The sequence below is a fragment of the Desmodus rotundus genome, chromosome 8 (genome assembly GCF_022682495.2).
Source record: "Desmodus rotundus isolate HL8 chromosome 8, HLdesRot8A.1, whole genome shotgun sequence".
NCBI classification, from domain to species: Eukaryota; Metazoa; Chordata; class Mammalia; order Chiroptera; family Phyllostomidae; genus Desmodus; species Desmodus rotundus.
In genome coordinates, this window is record NC_071394.1 from 20,503,770 (window position 1) to 20,525,410 (window position 21,641).

Consider the following 21,641-nt stretch of genomic DNA (forward strand, 5'->3'; position numbering starts at 1 on the left):
TGCTGCTTTGTACTTATTTCTGAGATCCAGACCAATTCATAGACTGGAATCACCCCTCTCCCCCAACCCAGGAGTCGGAGGAACCTGTGGCCACTCATCAGGCTACTGCATACTGAAGAGAAGAAACTACCCAGATTCTTTGAGAGTTCTTAGATCCTGGCTCTGAACTGGTGCTAACCCTCAAACACCCTAAATGCCACCATGCTAACATGGTTTACCAGCCAGAGTGGAAGTTTAAAAGGCCAGGTGACAGACTGCATCTTTGCTCATTCTCACAATGAGTCCAGTGGGGTCACTGCCCATTTTATGGTTGTTTCTCCAGTTCCAGAATGTATAGTGAGAACAGATATAGAGCTCTATTTGAAGGGAAGAAGTTGTAATTCTTACGAGAAATATTTTAATAAGGCAGTCTGATAACATAGAATAGAATAGCAAGATTCCAGAATGTCCTGATGAATTTGACACAGGTAATTTTAGCAGCTATATTGTGACTGGTATAATCATGTTACACATTTTCAAATTCACTTGTCGTATCTTGAGATGCGTGATTTTAGTTTCAAATTGCAAGTTTCTACCTTATAAATATCATTAAATGTGGAAATGCTGATAGTGTTTTTAAGTAACATTTTGAAAGTATTTGCAACATACTGAAGAAAAATGGTTAATGTTGACACTATAATTTAATGCACTAAATTAATAATAAGTGCATTTTGATTCTGTTGATAAAATCTCTTTCTGTACTTATGGTTCCTTGTTATATGTTAACGATTACAGTTTTACACAGTGTCTTTAAGAAGCTACATTATTTAGATTTATGCAGAAAATGTAGAAAACTATATTTGGTAATTATCTCTTTAGCAATCCTTGATTCTTCAGTGCATTTCCTATTTCCCACAATCTGCAGTCCGTCAGAACAGTGTGTATGAGAATGGATAAATTGTTGATAGGTATTTTAATGAATAACTCCTAGACAGATGATGGATGAATGAATGGATGGAAAGGTAAAGAGATGGATATGTGGATCTAAGCCAATCAGAGCAGGCCAGGTAGGTATAGTGAGAACAGAAATACTTAACTGGAAGAATTCCCACACTGGCTCCCTAGCTCATGGTGTGAGGGGAAATCTGGAGGGAAGGACTGAGTGAACAACACCATGGGGACCATGCTGCCCCAGCTCTTCACCCAGATAATAAAATAAAAGCAATCCCAAATCCTTCAGGGGGAAAATGTAGATATTAGTGCCACCGTGAGAGATCTGAGAGGTGCAAAGACCAGGATTCCTACCACGTTCTCATTTAACTTGTTTGTTTGGCTGGTGCAAATGCCAGATGAGTCATTAATAATGATGGTAAATTAATTCAGTCTAGTCAAGATAATGCTATCAAGCACATCTGATATTCCAGGTACAGTATCTTTCCTGAGACAAATCTACTGATCAACAGTCTGGCTCCTGGTGTGCAGCTCTTAACCAAGCAAATGCTCACCCACCTCATCTCAATCAGCAAAGATAATCAAAAGCATTTGCCTTTAGTGGCAGAAACAATGGGACATTTATACTGTCTTTCTCCAAGGGCTATAATATCTGTGTCATAATATCTTCTGGAGGTTCCTTAATCAGCAGAATATCATACCAGTGCATGCATTTATTTGACACTCTTCATGCACCCATTTTGAGTGTAAAAGTTTCCTGCCTGGCTTCTGACTTGTAAATATTATGCTTTTCCCAATGTTCTGAAAAGTGAGTGAGAACTCAGGTAGATGATGAAGAAAATTGAGGAAAATATTTAAATTAGTGGTTTAAACTATTCTATCCCACTTACCAAAAGAGTCTGAGAGAACCACATCCTTTTCAAGCAGAGACACTGGAGACGGCTTATTGAACGCCAAACGGTGGAAGCTGACGGAGGCATCACAGATGGCCCCGGGGAACCCAACGCTCCACTCGGCGCCCTGCGTGCAGTGAGAAGGGTCCAGAAGTGGGCTGTGCGGAATGACGGTGTGTCCTTTGTGACCTAGGACATGAACGCAGTCAGCATGCTTCCTACTTCATGTTTTAAAACTGAAGAGCCAAACTATCTGCCATGTAAAGGTACTGTGACCATGGTACTACTAATGAAATCTCAAAGGCTTGGGGCCAAGGGACCTCATACAGAGGCTTTTCAATGGACTCTCTGGTTAGGGAATTAATTGTGGATGTGACTGAAACACAGGATCTGAAGCTCCCATGAGAGCCAAAGAAGGGGACAGGAAGCAGGATACGTAACTTGGCCAAGAAGCCTAACCCTGCAGTCTGCCATAGAGCCTGTACTCTTAGAAGATGGACTGCCAACTAACATTAAAAATCTAAGTTCAAGTAAATAAACTAATAAGGTTACACAAAGGTTTATACATTAGAACCACCCAAATGTTCTCCCTCTTAAAGTAGAATGGAAGACAGAAGTCAACAAATACAGTTGAGAATTCAGTCTGTTTGAATCTTCTATTTGATTCAGTCTGGATGAATCTTCTTCCATCTTTGAAAGTCTTTCAAAGCTAAATCGTTAATATCTGTAGGTTTATTTGTCAACTTTCTCTCTCTTCTAAAGCACTGTGCAGAATCTCTCACACACCTTTGCTATCTTATTTAGACAGGTCTTTATCATTAAAAATTTGTAGAGACACTCAGTTCTAGAAACTATGAATATTTTTAAAATGTGACATACTTTGAACTTGCAATGGTAAAAAATGTTATTAGTTAATATATTTCTTGAATTAATTCCAAATTGATCATTTACATTGGAAAAGAAAAAGGTTGACATTAGTTCTATAACTTACTGCTTCCCTTTAAAGTCTTCGACCGGATATACTCAATTTGTCTACATGGTCTATGTAAATAAATGGAATTTATACACATATGGGCCATGACTGACTGAACAATTTGGGTAGGCATGTAAGAAATTTCTTATCTGTGTGATTAACTGATCGTTATTTCCATAAATATTGCTCAAAATTTGGTGTTAATGCAAAACCAAGGTGCAAATTCAGGGAAAGAAAGGACGTGTTTGGAGGTGCATCTGATAGTCTGGAGCTCTCCCAGAAGAGAATGTCTCATCTATGCCTAGTGTTGACTTGCACCCTTAAACCATTAGTACAGTTTGGTACTGGATAAAATTTGGATTCAGGTGAGCCTGCTTTGACAATTCAGCCCTGTGTTAGCACAAACATATTTCCAATGCATTTTATCAGAAATTACAAATTACCTGTAAGTGAACCATCCACATCGATCAGCACCACTTCATGTTCCCATCGAAAGCCAGCCTTGTTTGGTGTGTGAAAATACTGGATGTCAACGAATTTTGCACTCCAACCTCCACATCTCTCATTACAGACTCCAGTGATGGATGTCACTCCCAATGCCACGCAGCTGGGGCGGTCAAAGTGCATAAAGCGTACGGAAGACACAGTCAAGCCTTCACTAAATGGGAGAACCAGGCCTCTCGTTGTACAAAATGCAGGCCCCATTCCCAGTTCATCAAGATGACCGACTATTTTGGCATTTTTAATCACTGCTCCATTGGTTTCACCCCATCCACCAACATAAGCAGCCAGGATCCTCTTGGTCTCAATTCCAGCCTCATAGTTATTTACCATCACAAAGTTATGGAACTGAAGGGCACCTCCGTTGACCCACTCAGCTCCTTTCTGACAATTCCAAGTAGTAAGTGAATTAAATATGGCAGGCACTGGCACTGTAGAAGTACAAGATCCTGTTTCCATGGGGAAATACTCTTCAAATATCCACAGTCCAAACCAACCTTGAGAATGCACGGTGTTGTTAAAGAATTCTCCGAGAGGAATTCTTTTTTGGCAAATGTTTCGGTCATAGGATGGCCCATCAGGGTGGTTGTTCATTCGGTACCAAAAGCCAAAGTGGGTGCCCCCAGCAGCTGCATTGTGCCGAATGGTGTTGTTTGGGTTGGTTACCCAAAATGCCGCTGGGGTCACATCATCATTCAGGAGACTAGTGCTTTGCTGTACAAATACTGCCAAGTTATACTGCAGGATGTTGCCGTGTTCGATACCGTCTTCTATAAAAAATGCTCCTCCCTTGATATCATATATAATATTCCTCTCCACCAGAAGATGGTGTGTGTTATGGATAGTAACAGCTCTGTTATAGGTCTGGTGAATGGCACAGCCTCTTACATAAGATTTGAACTGTAAATCTCCCAGCAGATGCCAATGTATTGGGTATCTCCCCAGCCGAAAGGCCTGGCCCGCATGGAATACCTGTCATGCCCAGAAATCATGGCTATTCAGTGATCCACATAAATACAGAGTTTACCTGGCTCATATTTTCTTGTTCAAAAATAGTCTCCACCTTTATATCACTTGTTATGAATATATTTATATCTCCCATAGTATTCATGTTTGCCATTAGAAAATACTTGGCCTCCAACCCACCTTGTTTTATTCATTATATAGCAACCCATACTTGATACCAACGAATTAATGAATGAACAAAAGCCATCTTTAATTGTTCTGTTTTTTACCTCAGTCTATTATAAAACTTTTGTTGTTTAGCAAAATAAGACCTCTTAAAAGACTTCTTTTATTCCTCACTTTTATTCTTATATAATAAGAAGAAACACTTCTTGAATGCTTAGCAGGTGCCTGATACGTCTCACTGCTGGCCCAGTAGCTCTGAGCCTGGTTCCATACGGTCACCAGGCCTCCTGAGCAAGATACTATGCGGGTACGGAAGCCCTTGAAAGTCTGTGTGTATTATCTCCACTAGCTGGGAAAAGGAAAGTCTTGAGATTGTGTATTCATCCCAAGGCCTGGAAGGGAGAAGGGGAGGGCACCACAGTGCCCAAAGGAAAAAACGCATAAAACAGCTTTGGTTACCTGCCTGCCTCCTGTCCTGTCACATATGCAAAATGAACGAATAGAGCCTGAAGCAAGATAAGGATTCAGGCTAACTGACCCCAACCCATACCTATGTTTGGGTAGTCACATCTCCCCAGGGGAAGGCTGGCACCTTTACCTGCCAATCAAAATGTAACTTCTTCACCCCCACCCCACCAACCATATAAGTCCTCAGAAAAAAGAACTCCATCCCTTGGCTTCTTGGCTCTTTTTGGCACAGGGGGTTGGGGGGCCCTAGGCCAGCTAGTCCTCTGGCCACTGTCTTTTGGCTACCCAGCCTCTGGCCACCTTGCTCTAGCCACCCTTGCTTTTGCTTTCCTACTAGAACTGAGCACTAATAAACTTGGCTTGCATGCTAGTAGACTTGCTGACCTGTAATTCTTTACTGCATCAGTAAGAAGAACCAAGTCTGGGACTTTCTCCCATAACATAGCCACTGACCATTAACTTCATTTACAGTCAAAGAAACTAAAGTTTAGAAAGGCTGAGTATCTTGTTCATGGTCATAAAACTCATTTAAAATCAAGTCGGTCTGTTTCTAGAGTTGCTGCTCTTATTAATCACTTTGCAGTACTTTCTTTCAATAAGTCTACAATCTAATTGTCTAGTACAGTGGATGCCAGTGTGTGTGAGTGTGTGTGTCTGAGTGTGTGTGTATAAAGTATGATCCCAGGAGGCTTGGAAATAAAATACAAGGGCACCTTGTATCCAAGGGCATCATTCTTCATCCAAAAATACAAAATTAATCACTACCAATATTTAATATATAGATTGACCCCGATGACCTCCTCAGTCTGTATCTCGGGTGTCACAGGTAACATATCCTAGGAGCAGGGGACTTTCACTATGCAGGTTTGACTCTATCACCCTCCATGATTTGTTTGCGGTCTAAGTGTGCGCAGTTTAATGGATTTTTGGATTTTCCTATCCTTCCCTCCCTTCCTTCTTTTCACTGAATATATGATAAAAAAAATCTATGCTAAACCTGATTATATAGACTGAACATAAATAAGATACAGAGGAGCTCCAAATCTCCTGGGGATAACTTGCATATTTATCAATGTACTTATATATCTGGTCAAATATAATCAGTTGAGAATCTGCTGTATGCCAAGCAACGTTCCAAGTGACAGAGGAATCAGCAGAAAACCAGTAAGATAAAAATCTCTCACCTAATTGAGTTACGTTTTGGAGGGATAAACCAAAAATAAATAAAAAGTAGATTTAATGTTGGGAGTTATGAGTAAATAAAAGAAAGCAGGGATTTGGGCAGCTATTTCAAATGCAGATGTTGAAGAAAGGTCTCTGTGAAGAGAAAACATTGGCAAAGAGAGCTGAATGAACTAGTGTAAAATGTGCAAATATTTGGTGGAGGAGCATTTCCAGCAGAATGAGGAGCAAGTTGCAAAGAACCTGAGACAGGCATGTGTTCACGTGGCCATGGGACACCAGGAGGCCTATGTGGTTTGCATGGCACAGGCCAGGGGTACGGTCACAGGAGATAAAGTGAGAGGCCTGCTGGGGGATGGACCATGTGGAGCCTCTGGGAAGCGCTCACACATTGAGTTTTAGGTGTACTATGAAGACGCTGAAGGGTTCTGAACAGGGTATAACAAGATCTGATATATGCTTTTAAATTCTTGCTTTGGCTGTGGTGTGGAGATTCTACTGAAGCATGGGTGGAAGCAGGGAGACCAGCTGGGAGAGAATCATAGTAGTCCAGGCGAGAGGTGAAGGTAGCTTGGGTCAGGGACCAGTGGGAGGTGGTAGAAAGAGACAGTGGATCAGGGTGTGTTATTGTGCGGGCAGAATGCATAGAACTGGCTGATGAATTTAATGTGAAGCACGAGAAAAACAGAGAAACAAAATTTTGGCATGATTAAATGAGTGAATAATAAGGTGTATTAAAACAGTGTCTCCTCTACTCAATTACAACTAGCATCTGGCATACAGCACGAACTTAGTGCGCATTCATTGTATGGATAACCTTGGGCAAACCACTGTGATTCAGTAACAGTGACTCTTACCTCTACATACTCTATTCTTCCAGTGACCATGTTAGCACCGGGTACAGGAGCATGAAACATAATGCAGCCTCCAAACTGATCGCTTCCTATTTCTTCTCCAAACTTTCCTTGGAGACATGTCTGTGTGGCAAATTCACCTTTAAAAAAAAAAAACAAGAAAAACCATGTCAAAATGCTCTAATTATATAAACATTTATTCCCTCATAATTATATATTTTTATTCACATAAAATTTTAATCTCATTCTGTAACAAAATTATTTGCATTCACATCATCTCTTCCTCTAGAGAGTAAGAGAGGTAAGTGCCTAGTCTCTTGTTCACCTTTGCATTCCGTTAAGTACTCACTACCGTATTTTTCCAAGATGCTAAATAAACATTTGCATGGTTGAATGCACCCTGATAAAGGTATTTTGTCTTATTATCTCTGAAGCTTTTCCCCAAGATTTGGGGATTAACTTAAGTAGTGTAATCTTGTACTTGGATAACACTAGATATGCATTATCTCACTTAATTTTTACAACTCTGGTAAGTAAACAGAACAGGAAGTATTCTTATGTTAAACAGGTTGAAACTAGGTTTAACGGGCCTTTTGAGACTTGATGCAGATGCACTGGTGATGGGAATAAAGTAGAATGGACTAAGTAAGCATCAGCACCAGAGTCACTTAGAACAGTCAGCAGGCTGTTAAGGATGTGAGGCCCCCCGCACATCTTGTGCCTCAGTTCTCTGGCTGCTATTAAGTTGCTAACCCTGTTGCTAAACCCAGCTTGAGGCCAAGCCATAAACATCCAGGAACAACTGCTGTGTGGACACCTGCGGTCTCGACTTCCTCCTTTCACTTTCCGCCCCCCTCCCCCACCCACATCCCTGCATTTGCATATGGAACTAACCAATCTGCTAATCTAGCCAGCAATCCTTCACTTGTACAAAAGAATTATAAGCCGTGGTTGTTGCCTTCCTAAACTCTGCCTTTCTCTGTTCTCAGAGTGCAGTTAGGGTTGCTATCCGAATCTGTGTCTGCAGATGGCACTCCTTTTGCTCAAATTCTTGATTTTGATCCTTTACTGCAGCCTGAACTTTTCCTAGGTTGACAATTAGAATTAGAATGTAGGTCATTTGACATTAAATCCAATGACTTTTGCCTTCTTTTATACTTCCCATTGAAGAAAAAGCTGTATCTGAGCTGTATCTATTATTGTTCAACTGCTTATACAATTGTGATGCTATTAGTGATTAGGTAAAATATTTTTAAAAGACTCACAGAATACATTGTGCTGCATACTGTGGGACACAGCATTAAGGTTCCCTTACGTGAGAACCTTAAACATCATATCCAGTTCTCGTCCACCTCTGGGTATACCAAGCTTTGCACTAACTCACTTCCTTAAAGGCTAGCATAGCATATGCCTGTCCCTTCGGGACCAAAGTAATGTAATGCTCAACTCTCCAGCCATCTTGAGCCCTGTCTCAGAGATCACAGAAGCCCACTTGGAGATGGAGCTTCCATCAGCCTAGGTCCTGGAATAATTACAATTAGCAGACCCCCTTCCCCCATTGACCCATACTGGACATGTAATATCAATGAGAAACAAACCTTTCTCATTTTAATAACTGAAATAGGGGGTGTATTTTTACTAGAGCATAACATAGTCCAAAAGTTCACAACTGGAGGTGATTTTGCCCCCAGGGAATATGTTTTCAAAGTCTGAAAACATTTACGTGGTCACACTATGGCTGCTAAAATTACCTGTGTCAAATCCATCAGGACATGCTGGAATTTTGGTATTCCACTCCACATTATCAGATCCTCTTATCAAAATATTTCTGGTAAGAATTCCAACTTCTGCCCTTGCCTCAAACAGGGTCCCATCAGGAAGGGTGACAGTGATTCCTAAGTGTGTGTAGTTCAGCGGGTCAGCCAGCATTATGTTTATTCCATCAGCAGATACAGATGCAATGGTCCTTTTCTCATTCTCTCTTTGGCTGTGTCTGTAAAAATTTCAACAAAAAAATTTCAAAATCAATATACATCAACATAACATGGTTTTATGCTATTTAGAACACTCCATCCGTGAAACAGAAAACTTCTTTGTCTTACAATATTCTGAAGAGAAATTTGAAGATGGTATTTTATTATTTTTAGAGCAACTAAATCAATTTTACAGGTGTCTTTCAATGAAATCTTTTCCAATTGCTAAACTTGTTCATAGAGCTTCGCTAATTTCTGTAGAACTGTCAAAAGGTCTATTCATTTAGAACATCACACGGGCAGTATGAAAAGGGGGTTTAGGCTGGGCTCTACTGAATTCCCTTGGATCAAGAGGATATAGAGATTTCTTTCTGAAAAGCACTTTACATGTTGTGTGCACCTAATTGCACTTTTCCTTCCTTTGTAACAATGGCTAACACTTACACTTACTTTTGAGCCACATTCTTCTCTAAGTGCACTATACATAATAACTCATTTAATTCTTACAGTAATTCCAAGATAGCTACTAATAAATAGCATTCCAATTTTACTGAAGCCCAGAGAAGTGAAATAATATGGCCACAAGCCTAACACGTGGTATTGTCGGGAGTTAGACCCAACAGACTGATGCTGAAGTTGTATTCTTAGCCAAATGCTTTACGAACTCTCCAGTAGGGTTTACCAATGAAATCGTGAACAATGAATGCGATTCGGTGGGAAACTACTTAACTCTTGTTTTTTAAAACTAAATATTTCTACATTAAATGCTAAACTTACTCTTAATTTTCATACAGAAAAGCTAAAAATGAGGACTTTCTCTTCTATTAATAAGCCCTGTTGATTTGCTACTCTGTTATTTCGCCATTATGTAATTGAAGTTTCTTGCAAGGGCAGGAAAAAAGATTGTCACTTACAAAGCTAAGTATATATTTAACTTTTCCTAACATCTGCAAGTCTATTTTTAACTTAGAAAATGGCAAACTCAAAATGCCATCTCAAATTTTAATCATAAATTGAGTCACGGCCTTAACGTCATTTAGTTGGTTTTTGTCATAAATTACTGTTTGCTCCCTGATATCCTATTTTGCTGTTGCCCATAATTTGAACAATAAAGCAAAATTAAAGTCCTCTTGGCCCCCTTGCCTCATCGTCATTCTGGTGTAATATAGTTAGCTATATTGGTTTTCTTCCTTCCATTTCTTATTTGCTAAAATATACCCTTACATCGAAATTGAGGGTCTTAAGCAGTTTCAATTATAAAATGCCAGACACCTAAAAGGCCATGTAAATCATCACACATCCTATAATGATTACTTCCCTTTTATTCCATCATTCCTCATAAGTTTGGTCCCTGGGAACCATTGTTATAAGATAAGGAAGGGTTCACTTGCTGCTTTCAACCCCATTCTTTCTTGACTCCAAACAAAGAAGCACTGATATTTTTGCATGCATTAGTGTCATTAGCCAAAGCTCTAAGTCGGAAGTTTTCAAATGACTTTTAATAGCAGAATGCTTTTTTCAAACAAAAAAACTTACATGGAAGCCTAACCATAAAAAACAACCAAAATATTTCATTAGTACAGCAGGTCCTTGAATAACGTGATTTCATTCAATGTCGTTTTTGTTAAAATGTTGATAAGATTTCATAGGAACTTAACTCTTGTTAATATCAATTCACCTATGGTAAAATTCGGTTTCATTATACGTTGTTTTGCTTAAAGCCACAGAACCTATCGACGACATTAAGTGAGGACTTACTCTGTATTTTTATTTTATAGGTTCAAATTAATAATTTTTCTTGTTGTAAATTCAATCAATGAAAATGACACTGGTAATTAACATGGTGTTAACATTTGGCAAATACATATTTGGCTGTTCACGTCTTTTCATTAGAAGTTTCACATTTAAATGAAATAGTTGTGGACCTTCTGAATCATTCCTCTTTTACTTAGAAAAAACAAAATCTCTGTTTTCAAATCGGAAATATCAGACCCAGTAGACATCATACCTGTGTCCTGTGCTTGCAATCACAACCTGATCTCCTGGTTTCCACGTTACCGCTTCTTGTAAAGTCAAAGTCCTTTCCCCTGCCTGTGCAGTACGTGCCAATCGGGTCCAGACCACAGGGACAGGCAGACCTGAGGCCAACACACGAACCAAGTATTTCTAAAGCTGTGGTTTCTTGGTTATTGAGAGCTTTATTCATTTTAATCTTTTCCTGGGTTGAATCAATTTGAGGAAGGTTCATTTCACCCTAGCATTTTGTACCTTTCTCAGACAAGAAATATGTAGAGTGCTTACTTTATAGAAGTAACAATCAGGGTTCTAATAATAAGTGCGGGTCTATAGTTTAAAAAACATCCTTCAGCACCAATGTATTCCATTTATGCCCCTTTTCTTTATATGGACTTAACACAAATGTGGTATGATGCTATTGATAAAACAGGTAGAAGCCTGTTATCTTTGTCATTGTTGACAGGAGTTGCTTAGACTGATACTCTAGAGACAAAGAAAATGTGTAAGTTCCTGAAAATTCCATTAGTGTATATATTAAACACAACAAAGGACATTTATGATCAGAGTGGGGTATCATGTTTATATACCCTAAATTTATAAAAGAGACAGATTATTGCAATAGAGAAGACTTCAATATAAAAAGGAACATGCCATGCTTCCTTTAAATAAGTTAACTTAATACCTCAAACATGATCAAAATTGTTATGTGCTCATAATTTTCCAGAATACAGGTATACAAAAGTATAACAATAAATTTATAGTTACGTTTCAAGAGGAGCCCGCAGGCCATCAGTACAAACTGTGGTGAGTGCTGAGTTAGGGAGAAGGTGTTAGAAGTGCACATAGAAAGAATGTAGAAAAGGCCCAGAAGGGCTTCCCCAAGAGTGACCTTGGCTGTCAGCCTTGATCTTGTGCAGGGCTGGCCTGGCCAGGATGATGGAGGGAAGTGATAAAAAGAAGTAAAAAGGAAATGTATCAAGGCAGAAGAAGCTTGCCAAGTGTTCATTTAGAGAATGTGATCAGGATGATTATCTCTGGTTCCTGGCCAGTCTCCTGAGACAATTCCCTGAGCCCTTTAGGCCCGTACCATGCAGGTCCAGGATGCCCTCACGCACGGCCAGCGTTTTGGCGCCATACACCGGGAGCTCAGGGGACCGCAGGTGCCCATGCAAGGTAATGACCGCCCGGTGTTGAAACGGGGATGCTTCCGTCCCGATCTGCAAGGGATTGTGCGAGCATCATTCAGAAAGTTAAAATTCAACAGCCACAATTCTAATCACTCAAAAGTATTGTTTTCCTTTTCTCCCTTTTCTTTCAAGAATTGATTGTTCAATTGTCAGTATCTTTCTTCCAAAAGATAAACCTTAAATTTTCCAGTCAGCCAAGTACACTATCCCAGGCCTCTGGAACGTAAGCTGATTGACTTTAGCCACATCTCAGAGCAATTTTTTTTCCTATTCTATTTTAAATTCTGCTCTCTTGTAATATGCAATTATCTTCTCATCAAAAGAGCATGAATACCCTGGAAAACTTTTCCCCAGAAAAAGAATTTTATACTAATGATGGAGGCTTATACAAAAATAAACTTGTGACAGTTCAGTATAATTAACTATTTGACACATAGTATTTTTAAAAAGAGAGAGAGGTTACCAAGGAATAGACCTCAGGTTCTTTCACATACCTGAAGAACACCTCCATCAGTAATCAGGATGTTTTCTGCCTGGAGTTCAATGTCAGCTTCATCAAATATTAGACTTCCACCTAGGAGTCATGCAATTTTGAAATATATCACAAAGAAAATCAACATTAAACGCTGCTTATTTGGATATACATTACAATTTAATTTGTTATTCTTATCTGCTGTCACTATGCACATCACTGCCCTTCAGCTCTTTGGCAACATAAAACATAAAAAACTTCAGACAAGACCCAGGAAAGGGTAGAAAATCAGATCTCAGGGCAGATTTTCTCTTGACCATTGGTTATTTTAAATGTTGTTAAATAGTCAGCCACAGGAATTCTAGCTCCACAGACTCAGGGACACAAAATATAAATTAAGAATCAAAACAATTAAAATGAAATAAAAGCACTTTTTATAGACGCTATTATAATGCCAACATTAACTCTGAACTTCTACACTCTGATTTGCACTAGCAATAGCTACAGCCTGATTAGCATTATGAAAGATCGTACTGCAATATTTTTTATAAGAATGATGTAAATTTGTGGACAGGAAAACCTGTCCAAGGGTCCAATAGTTAATAACTTCAAATAACAGAAGCATGGTTGTGATTCCAGAAGTTAAAACAAAAACAAAATACAAAAGTCTCTGGGCAGCTAAAACCCACGTCAAAATGTATACACTGACGCCCAGAGTATTTTACTCTTGCCAAAGATGGTTTCTTTTACATGCAATTGTAACAGTTCTGGCTATTTCGTTTTCTATAGTTAAAATAGAAAGTGAAGAATCAGAAAGAACCCATGTAACAATGAAAGCAGGTTCAAGGCGTAGGTGAGAGTCACAACCCGGCAACCGTGGGGAGTCGGGGGCTCATTTAGTACAAATTTCTATGCTTTAACAATGCCTGGGATCCACTATACTGGTGTTTTTCTAGATGGGAACTAGCTCCTAACTGTTGTGACCCACGGCAAGGGTAGGCATGCACACGTATGAACGTACCACACACAGTTAGTGAAGCAACATCTCATGAAATAACATTTAGCTTTCAAAGGTTCTTACTCACGTGAATGCAGTATACTCTGGTATTTTCTACTGCACTTCATTAAAACACACTAAATAACTTCATACCACATGAAGTTATACCACATGCCTGTAGCATGCAGTTTTTAAAGAACTCAGTGCTACACTCCATACTCGAAACATGGTTCAGCTACAGATGTTTATAATAATGTTTTGATTAAATTAACTTTACAGAAATAGTCCATGGGCAGTCTAGTAAACAGAGTTTTGGAAATTTACCCTGAATAAGCAACATTTTCAGAATAGGGGTATTTTGATCCAGCAAAATCGTCTGTCCTTTCGTGATGACAACCAGGGACCCTTCCTCGGGAGGAGACTTTCCGCCCCAGGAGAAGTTGGAGGACCAGGTGTCCACATACAGGAAGTCAGCATTATCCTGCAATGGTACATGAGAGACCTAAGTGTAGAGGTTTTATCAAAATTCTTCACTCAACTTCTGAAAGAAGAAGAAATCTAAAACAATAAACATTTTCATTAATAACAAGTATAACCTACTTTAAATATTTTATAGCTGCCAGTAGGTTTGTTTCACAGTAATAATTAAGTGAAAAATCCATTACCAATTACTACACCATTAAATTAGATAATTAAATATCTCAAATAATAAAAATGTAGTGATAGGCAAAAAAAAATAATACATTGCCTTAAATAGTAACTTAAATAGCTATAGCTCCATTATTTTCTGGAGACATTAACAAAGTAAAAAGTTCATTACCAATCATTTCACCCCCATAGACCAGCTCTCCCTTGCTGTGGTTGCCACACCCAGCGGCAGTCTTACCCGTCGGGCCATGCCGGCGCTTCCAATGGTGACATGCACCGGAGCCCACCCTGAAGGACTGTGGGTGTTTGTCATGCAGATGATACACGTCTTGTTGGAATACTCAACATCACATTTGGTTTCAGCTACGGCGACGAAAACATCCTGCATATTTTCACTGTAAAGAAAAAGGGAGGAAACAAAATAATGATGATTTTTCTCAAATTTCTGGGTCACATATGCATGATAGCAAAATGAATCATCTTACCCTATGGTTCATCAAAGTGCAGAGTGACTTATTTTTCAGTAGTAAAACTTCAAAATATTTGTTCAGAAAAAAGGAAACAGAAAAAAAAGGAAGCCAGGAAATGTAACTACACAAACTAGAAGGTGTTCTGGTGTCAGAGAAAACTGCCAGGGTACAGTTTACTGAGCGGTTCTATGCTGGTCTCCAGACAGACACCTTTGTAAGAGTCGTGCAGGGCTCGTTTTGTCCACGTGACATTTTCACCACCCTCGCAGACTGGAGAACTTAATCTCCATGGACAAATGCAGGTCCCAGGTAGTTACAAGTATTTCAGGAGTCAAAATTGCCTTCTATGACTTGAATGATCTGGCATTTTGACATCAGCCTTATTCACTTAAATGATGAAAATGTGCATACATTTGAGCTAAATAATGAATATTTTTAGGAAAAAGGATTCTTGCCCATAACAACAAAATGGTCCTGATGCATGAAGAGATGTTTCAATGACCCGACAAAGCAGATCATGGCCGGAGATGAGATATTAGGGAGCGTACAACAAGAAGGTGACTTATACTCATGATGTTACTAGGATTTGAGGCAAGTTATTTAGTCTTCATAATCTTTGTGTCTTAACCATAAAATGGGATAAAATATCTAACAAGGCAGGGAGTTTCAGTGGGGTAGGAGGCACCTGGCACAGATTAAATACTCAGTAAAATTTAGCTATTACTACTATTATGTGCCTCAAGCATGAATTTGGAGCAGATGGGTACACGCCACACGGCTACATTTAAGCACTGTCTGGTATGAGAAAGCAGGCATAACGGCCGACGTCGGGAAATAGGCACTGATGTAGGTGTGTGGGAAGACAGTACCTGAAGCCTGATCCCATGACTGTAAGTCTGGTGCCCCCTGCTGTGCTGCCTCTCTTGGGAGATATTCTGGCGATGAGCGGAGTCAGCGACATGGTGTAGTTGAAAGGAATTGTGGACTGTGACAAATCCTTCCCATTGGCCACACTCACGTCACAGGCTTGCTCCGGTCCGTGGCCTACGACAAGTGGGTGGCTCTGAGTACACTTCCACCATCACTCCCTATTCATTTCCAAAACCCCAAACATTTTCTTTTCATCATTTTTTAAGTATAAATTTTATTGTTCAATTACAGTTGCCATCAATACAAGCACAGTGAGGTTGAAACTCACCAAAAGACACAGCGTGGGTTTGCCTCTTGGCAATGCACTACCAGAGCTCACACTCATAACCATTACACATTCTATCTCCAAGGGAAGTCTGACACTCCAGTAGGAACTATAAATGCCTCCTATGTTTGGCGAGCTTAATAAACTAAGAACCACTAGTTTATGTGATAACCTGAAACACTACAATTTGTTATAAACAATGCAATTAACCCAAATGTTATAAATTCTGCAACACATATAAATGCCAAAAAAAATTCTGAGGAAATCACTTAAAATCAGGACAGTTATAAAGGTCACTCAATTGCCTCCAAGAACACAAAAACCTGAAAGAAGAGATGTACACTCTGATCTTTATCAAATTAACCATTTCTCAAAAGCTGCCATTCTTTTTTTCCAACAACTTACCTTTATTAGGTGGAGTTTTACATAATAATGTGGTGTGATCAGATTTAAGCCTATCAACAGCACATTCTGAGCCACACACGAGTATTCTGGAATTTTGTGGGTTAAACCCGGTACCCGTAACGGTCACAACCTGACCTCCACCAAAGCTCCCTAGTGAAGACATAAAGGGGAAAACAGAGCTGATCAAAAGAAAACCTCTTTCACGTTATACTTAAGTTTATTTTAAAATCTGAAGTAGAACTGGGCTTAATGAAAAGATTCTTGTTATTGAAATTATGTTTATATTATATTATAGTATATTAATAGAATCTCTATTGCAGTGTTTTAAATCTTTACTGAGTAAATGTCACATCTGGTCATTTATTTAAACTACTAGGAAATAAACTTTTTAAAAAAGAGATTAACACAAAGAATTGCAGAGTAGTAAAAATATGAATGTAAAATTACAACTTTAATTAAAAATACATTGTTTATACTTTCTCAAGATTTTAAACAACTAAAATAATTTCCAAATAAAAAATATTTATATAGACAATTACAGGCCAGTGATGTCTAAACATGACTTTAAAATAAATTTCCACATACCCTGGGCCATTTTAAGTAGGGTTAAGTTTTAAATAAATTAACAGCACTAAGAAAAATATAGGCTTTAAATTGATATTTTGAAATGATTAATTAATGCCCTTGCATGCTTTGATGCATAAACAAAAATATTTTACAATGTTAAAAATATTTGATGCATAAACAAAAACATTTTACTGTGCTAAAAAATACAAATTTTAGCAGTGTTTGAAGAATTTTTTTTCCGTAAATAAGATGACTATTTACTGAAACCATATAAAATATTTGTAGGTCCCTGCACGCTCATGACTACCTTGGCTTGGGCGAATATTCTGAATGGTGAGTGGGTATGCAAATACAGCTGTGGACACAGCAAAGCCTTTTGTCCCATGATGCATCACAACAGGAAACGTGCCACCAGCATGCTCTCCAACGATGCACTGCAATACACTGTCATTGACCATGGTCACATTACACCGAATGTTATTTATCATCACCGAGATGTCCAAGATATCAGTACCCAAATTAGATCCTGTGATTTGAATTTTGGTTCCTGGTGGACCTTTAAAAAAAAAGCAAACAGTATAAATATATCTAAATTCTAATATGCATGCATTTAAGATATATCTATTTACTTCCATAAACAAAATAATAACCAGTTCTTAAAACTAATATAAACACTAACAAAACATGTTGTATCATATACATTACAGTCTATTGGATATTAACAATAAGTAATGACAACATTCACTACTTTCCAGCCCCTTCTGTCCATTCTACTGAGTTGTTAGTACTAACTCAGGTTGGTGGAGAAGAAAGTACAATAGAAAACAGATCTGGAGTTAAGAAGTATGAATGTCTGAGCAGGGGGTGGGGAGTAACTTTAGGAATGGGGTTACTGGTTTTTAGGAATGGGCTTACTGTTTTTTAATTTTCGGTACATTCCTGCTATTAGGAAGTCTTTGAGGATGAATTATTTTATTAATTCAAATATTTTCCATAGATATAATTTGAAAAACAAATTATGATAGATAAATTTCTAGGTGTAAGATAGTAAATACAGAAATAATTAATTAAAGGACTTGTAGATGAATATCGATGTCTTGAATAAATGTACACAGAACAAAGTACTTCAATCTCTCTGTTTCTTTCCTTCCTCCTTTTGACAAAATGCATTAAGGTCATGAAACACGTGGAATTTTTCACAGGTCATCCTAATGACCTACATACCTAAGTATTAAGAGAATAGATATTAAGCAACATAACTTGTTACAAATGCAGAGTTACCAAGTAGTAGTTTGATTTTAATTCAAATAGTAATAGGAAAAATACACATATAATTGATCACAGTACAGATCACTGAAATATACCTTGTCATTTTAAAGACCACTGATATGATTAAGGTATTTCATATTAGGAGTAATTTTAAGATACAAGCTAAAAAATGTTTAGGGGGTCTTAAATTTTTAATTTACCTGACATTTTCACCTTTCAAATGGAGGTGTTGTTCTAAGTGTGATCTATTGCCTTATCTCTTCAGTAAATACAACATCTCAATTCTCACTTTCTACCAGTCTTATATCTTTGAATATATTGTTTTGAAAGAGATATTCAAAGAGAGAGAAGAAACATAAATGATTCATGGAAATAAGGAACACAGTATCTAGCTCATCATTTGCAGCGACTATAAATATATGAGGATAAAGTATGCCATTTCTATTGTTCATGTTTGCTTTTTAAAAAATGTAAAAACTTGATGCCTCAAAGAATATTTCGATAGAAAACATCTTGAAGGCAGAGAAAACATCTTACCCAAACTTGACACATGTGCCAGTAATATAAATTAAAAAAAGACTTTTTGTACCAGCTAACATTTAATGAGTTCCTTACTAAAGGTACCATTCTAAGTTACATCCTATCAATGATGTTTAATTTCACGAGTGAAAAGTACAAGAACCAAGATTTGAACCTAGGCATCAAGATTAGTAAATGAGTGGATTAAAAAACTATGGTACATTTACACAATGGAATACTACAAAGCAGAAAGAAAGAAGGAGCTCCTACCCTTTGTGACAGCATGGATGGAACTGGAGAGCATTATGCTAAGTGAAATAAGCCAGGCGGTGAGGGACAAATACCATATGATCTCACCTTTAATTGGAACATAGTCAACAAAAGAAAAAAGCAAGCAAAATATAACCAGAGACATAGAAATTAAGAACAATTTGACAGTAACCAGAGGGGAGGTAGGAGGGGATAATGAGGGGAAGGGTTTTCAAGAACTACTATAAAGGACACATGGACAAAACTGGGGTGGGGGATGGAAGCAAGGGGGGGAGGTGGGTTTGCCTGGAGTTGGGGGGGGAGTGGTTGGGGGAAAACGCAGACAACTGTAATTGAACAACAATAAAATATATTAGATAAAAAAATTAAAGTTACAGGATAAAGATTTTTTTTTAAAGACCATGTTCTCATCCACTACACTACAGCTGCCTCTCCAGAATGTATTACATAGATGATAATAACCATTCCAACAGCTGGAAGATGATCAGAAATAGCCATATAATGACAGAGGATCAAGAAGACATCTCAACCTACCTTAGTTTTGAAAAAAAATGAGTCATGCTAAATAATTAAATACATCTTTATTTTATATTATTTTTTCTAATCAAATGAGCCAATGATCTCTTTAAAAAGATTGTTATGTTAATAATCAATTGTAGTTTGATGGCAATAAAGGTATTCTGGAAAATTCTCTGTTAGTAAGATCAACTATTTGTGAATTTTCACAGGTGTTTCTTATGCCATATCAATCAACATTAATGACATAAATTAATTACCAATTTTAACCCATAGAGATCCATCTATTTCTCCTTCATTTTGAAATTTAGGTCAAGTTAATTGGGGATTTTGTTTCAAAACAGAAGATGGAATTTGACTAAAAATTTTATCCCAAGAATGTACAAAAAACTAATCACGAAGTAAAAATACACTGAATTTGAATCCCACGTATTAACTGCTTTAAATGGGCTCATCGAAAAATCTTACTCGGCACACACTGCGGTGTGCAGATCATCATCGATCATAGGAACGTACACTTGAAATCTATACAACCCTATTAATCCATATCACCCCCAATAAATTTAAAGAAAAAGATAAAAAAATATATCTTAATAACCATTTATAAATATTAATCCAATTCTATGCTAATAAGTATTACAATAATATATCAAGATAACAAAACAATAAAGAGGTGGGCACTGGAATACCTGTACTTGGGACAATTTCTCTGAGAAGTGGAGTATCCTCCAAGGCATACGTAAATGACAGAGGTGGATAAGCGACTTCATTAACAAAGATTTTCACACTGACCCTTCCAGCTGTCCCTGCTGGGGTGCGGCAGTAGACTTCACTGGAGCTGGCAGAAATAATTTGACAAGGTTCATCCCCAATACTGACTGTGGTGTTGCCTGGGTGGAAGCCATTTCCTGTGACCACCAGAGTAGTTCCACCACCGATGCTTCCGGAAGTTGGTGCGATGGATGCTACTGCAGGGCTGTGAACACGCAGGTTTCCCCAGGCCAAGCCCTTGCTTCCCACCACAACACTGAGAGGATGAAGTCCAGCTGGGAGAGGAGTCACAAGAACAGTGATGTTATTTTCATTAACATCTATTGCTCTGAACTGTTGGTCTCCGATGAAAACAGCAATGTCCTCCAAGATAGTGCCAAAACCTTCTCCTTCAATAAGAGCTTCTACAGAGCCTGTGACAGAATTTGGAGAGATTCTTGTTATAAAAGCAATGATGCTTTCTGAGTATGAAAAACTGCAGTTCCCCTGACATCGGGCAGGCACTCCATGGACCTGAAGCTCTACTGTCATAAGCTGGTGGGGAGCAGGAGACGTTTCACATTCAATGGTTGTATAATTCACTGATAGAACTTTGCATGGAAAACGACCCATGAGGACCTCTATGGCTGCTGAAGAAACTGAGAACCCAGAGCCTTTTACGGTCACCCTGGTCATTCCTGTAGTTGATCCCATGTTTGGCAACACCGCGTCGATGTTTGGCAAAAGTACAAATCGCCTATCGAATTCACTGGACTGGGTGTTGATGGCACTGCCCAGGTTGTAGACAGTTAGAGTGACAATTTCCCTGATGCCAACATCCATTGAGTTTTGAGGGTCAACATGACATACAATGGAACTGGAACTGCTTTCTTCTACAACACAGGGGTAGCCACCAATTGCAACCTGAAAGTAAAAAGATTATGAAAATAGGTCAATACATTTCTCTATTATAAACTTAAATTTTGTATTATTAGCAACAAAATTTTTTAAAGAAATTACTGCAGTTCAAATTTTTATACACAAAGTTGTTTTAGGGGACTGATAAAGGCATATCTTGCATTAATCTCAAAACCAAATTATGATTGCCCATAAATGTTCATAAATACATTATTCATAATGGTCAAAAAGGCAAACAGTCCAAATGTCCATGAACTGGTGAATGGATATACAAAATATGTATGCCACACAATAGAATAGTATTCAGCCATAAAAAGAGATGAAGCCCTGATACAAGGTACAACTGGATGAACCTTGGAAACAATATGCTTAGTAAATAAAGCTGGTTACAAATGATATCTTTGATGATTCTTTTATGAGAAATGACAAGAATAGGCAAATCCACAGAGACAGAAAGCAGATTAGTGGCTGTTTAGGGCAGGGAGGTATGGAGGGATTGGGAGAATTTCTAAGGGTTACAGGCTTCCTTTGGGGGTA

General features: G+C 38.3%; 1 protein-coding gene across 1 annotated transcript in view; it reads right to left on the reverse strand.

Moving 5' to 3' along the window:
* PKHD1L1 (PKHD1 like 1) overlaps window positions 1-21,641 on the reverse strand; it is a 138,011-nt gene that overhangs the window by 52,173 nt on the left and 64,197 nt on the right. The window contains exons 38-50 of the mRNA XM_045181556.2: window positions 20,126-21,110; window positions 17,170-17,418; window positions 16,296-16,445; window positions 15,565-15,739; window positions 14,464-14,620; window positions 13,902-14,058; window positions 12,603-12,682; window positions 12,009-12,138; window positions 10,914-11,043; window positions 8,684-8,925; window positions 6,936-7,072; window positions 3,240-4,269; window positions 1,821-2,012 (exon numbers count right to left, since the gene is read on the reverse strand). Coding sequence (XP_045037491.2) covers window positions 1,821-2,012; window positions 3,240-4,269; window positions 6,936-7,072; window positions 8,684-8,925; window positions 10,914-11,043; window positions 12,009-12,138; window positions 12,603-12,682; window positions 13,902-14,058; window positions 14,464-14,620; window positions 15,565-15,739; window positions 16,296-16,445; window positions 17,170-17,418; window positions 20,126-21,110 — 3,814 coding nt within the window. The remainder of the gene's footprint in view (window positions 1-1,820; window positions 2,013-3,239; window positions 4,270-6,935; window positions 7,073-8,683; window positions 8,926-10,913; window positions 11,044-12,008; window positions 12,139-12,602; window positions 12,683-13,901; window positions 14,059-14,463; window positions 14,621-15,564; window positions 15,740-16,295; window positions 16,446-17,169; window positions 17,419-20,125; window positions 21,111-21,641) is intronic.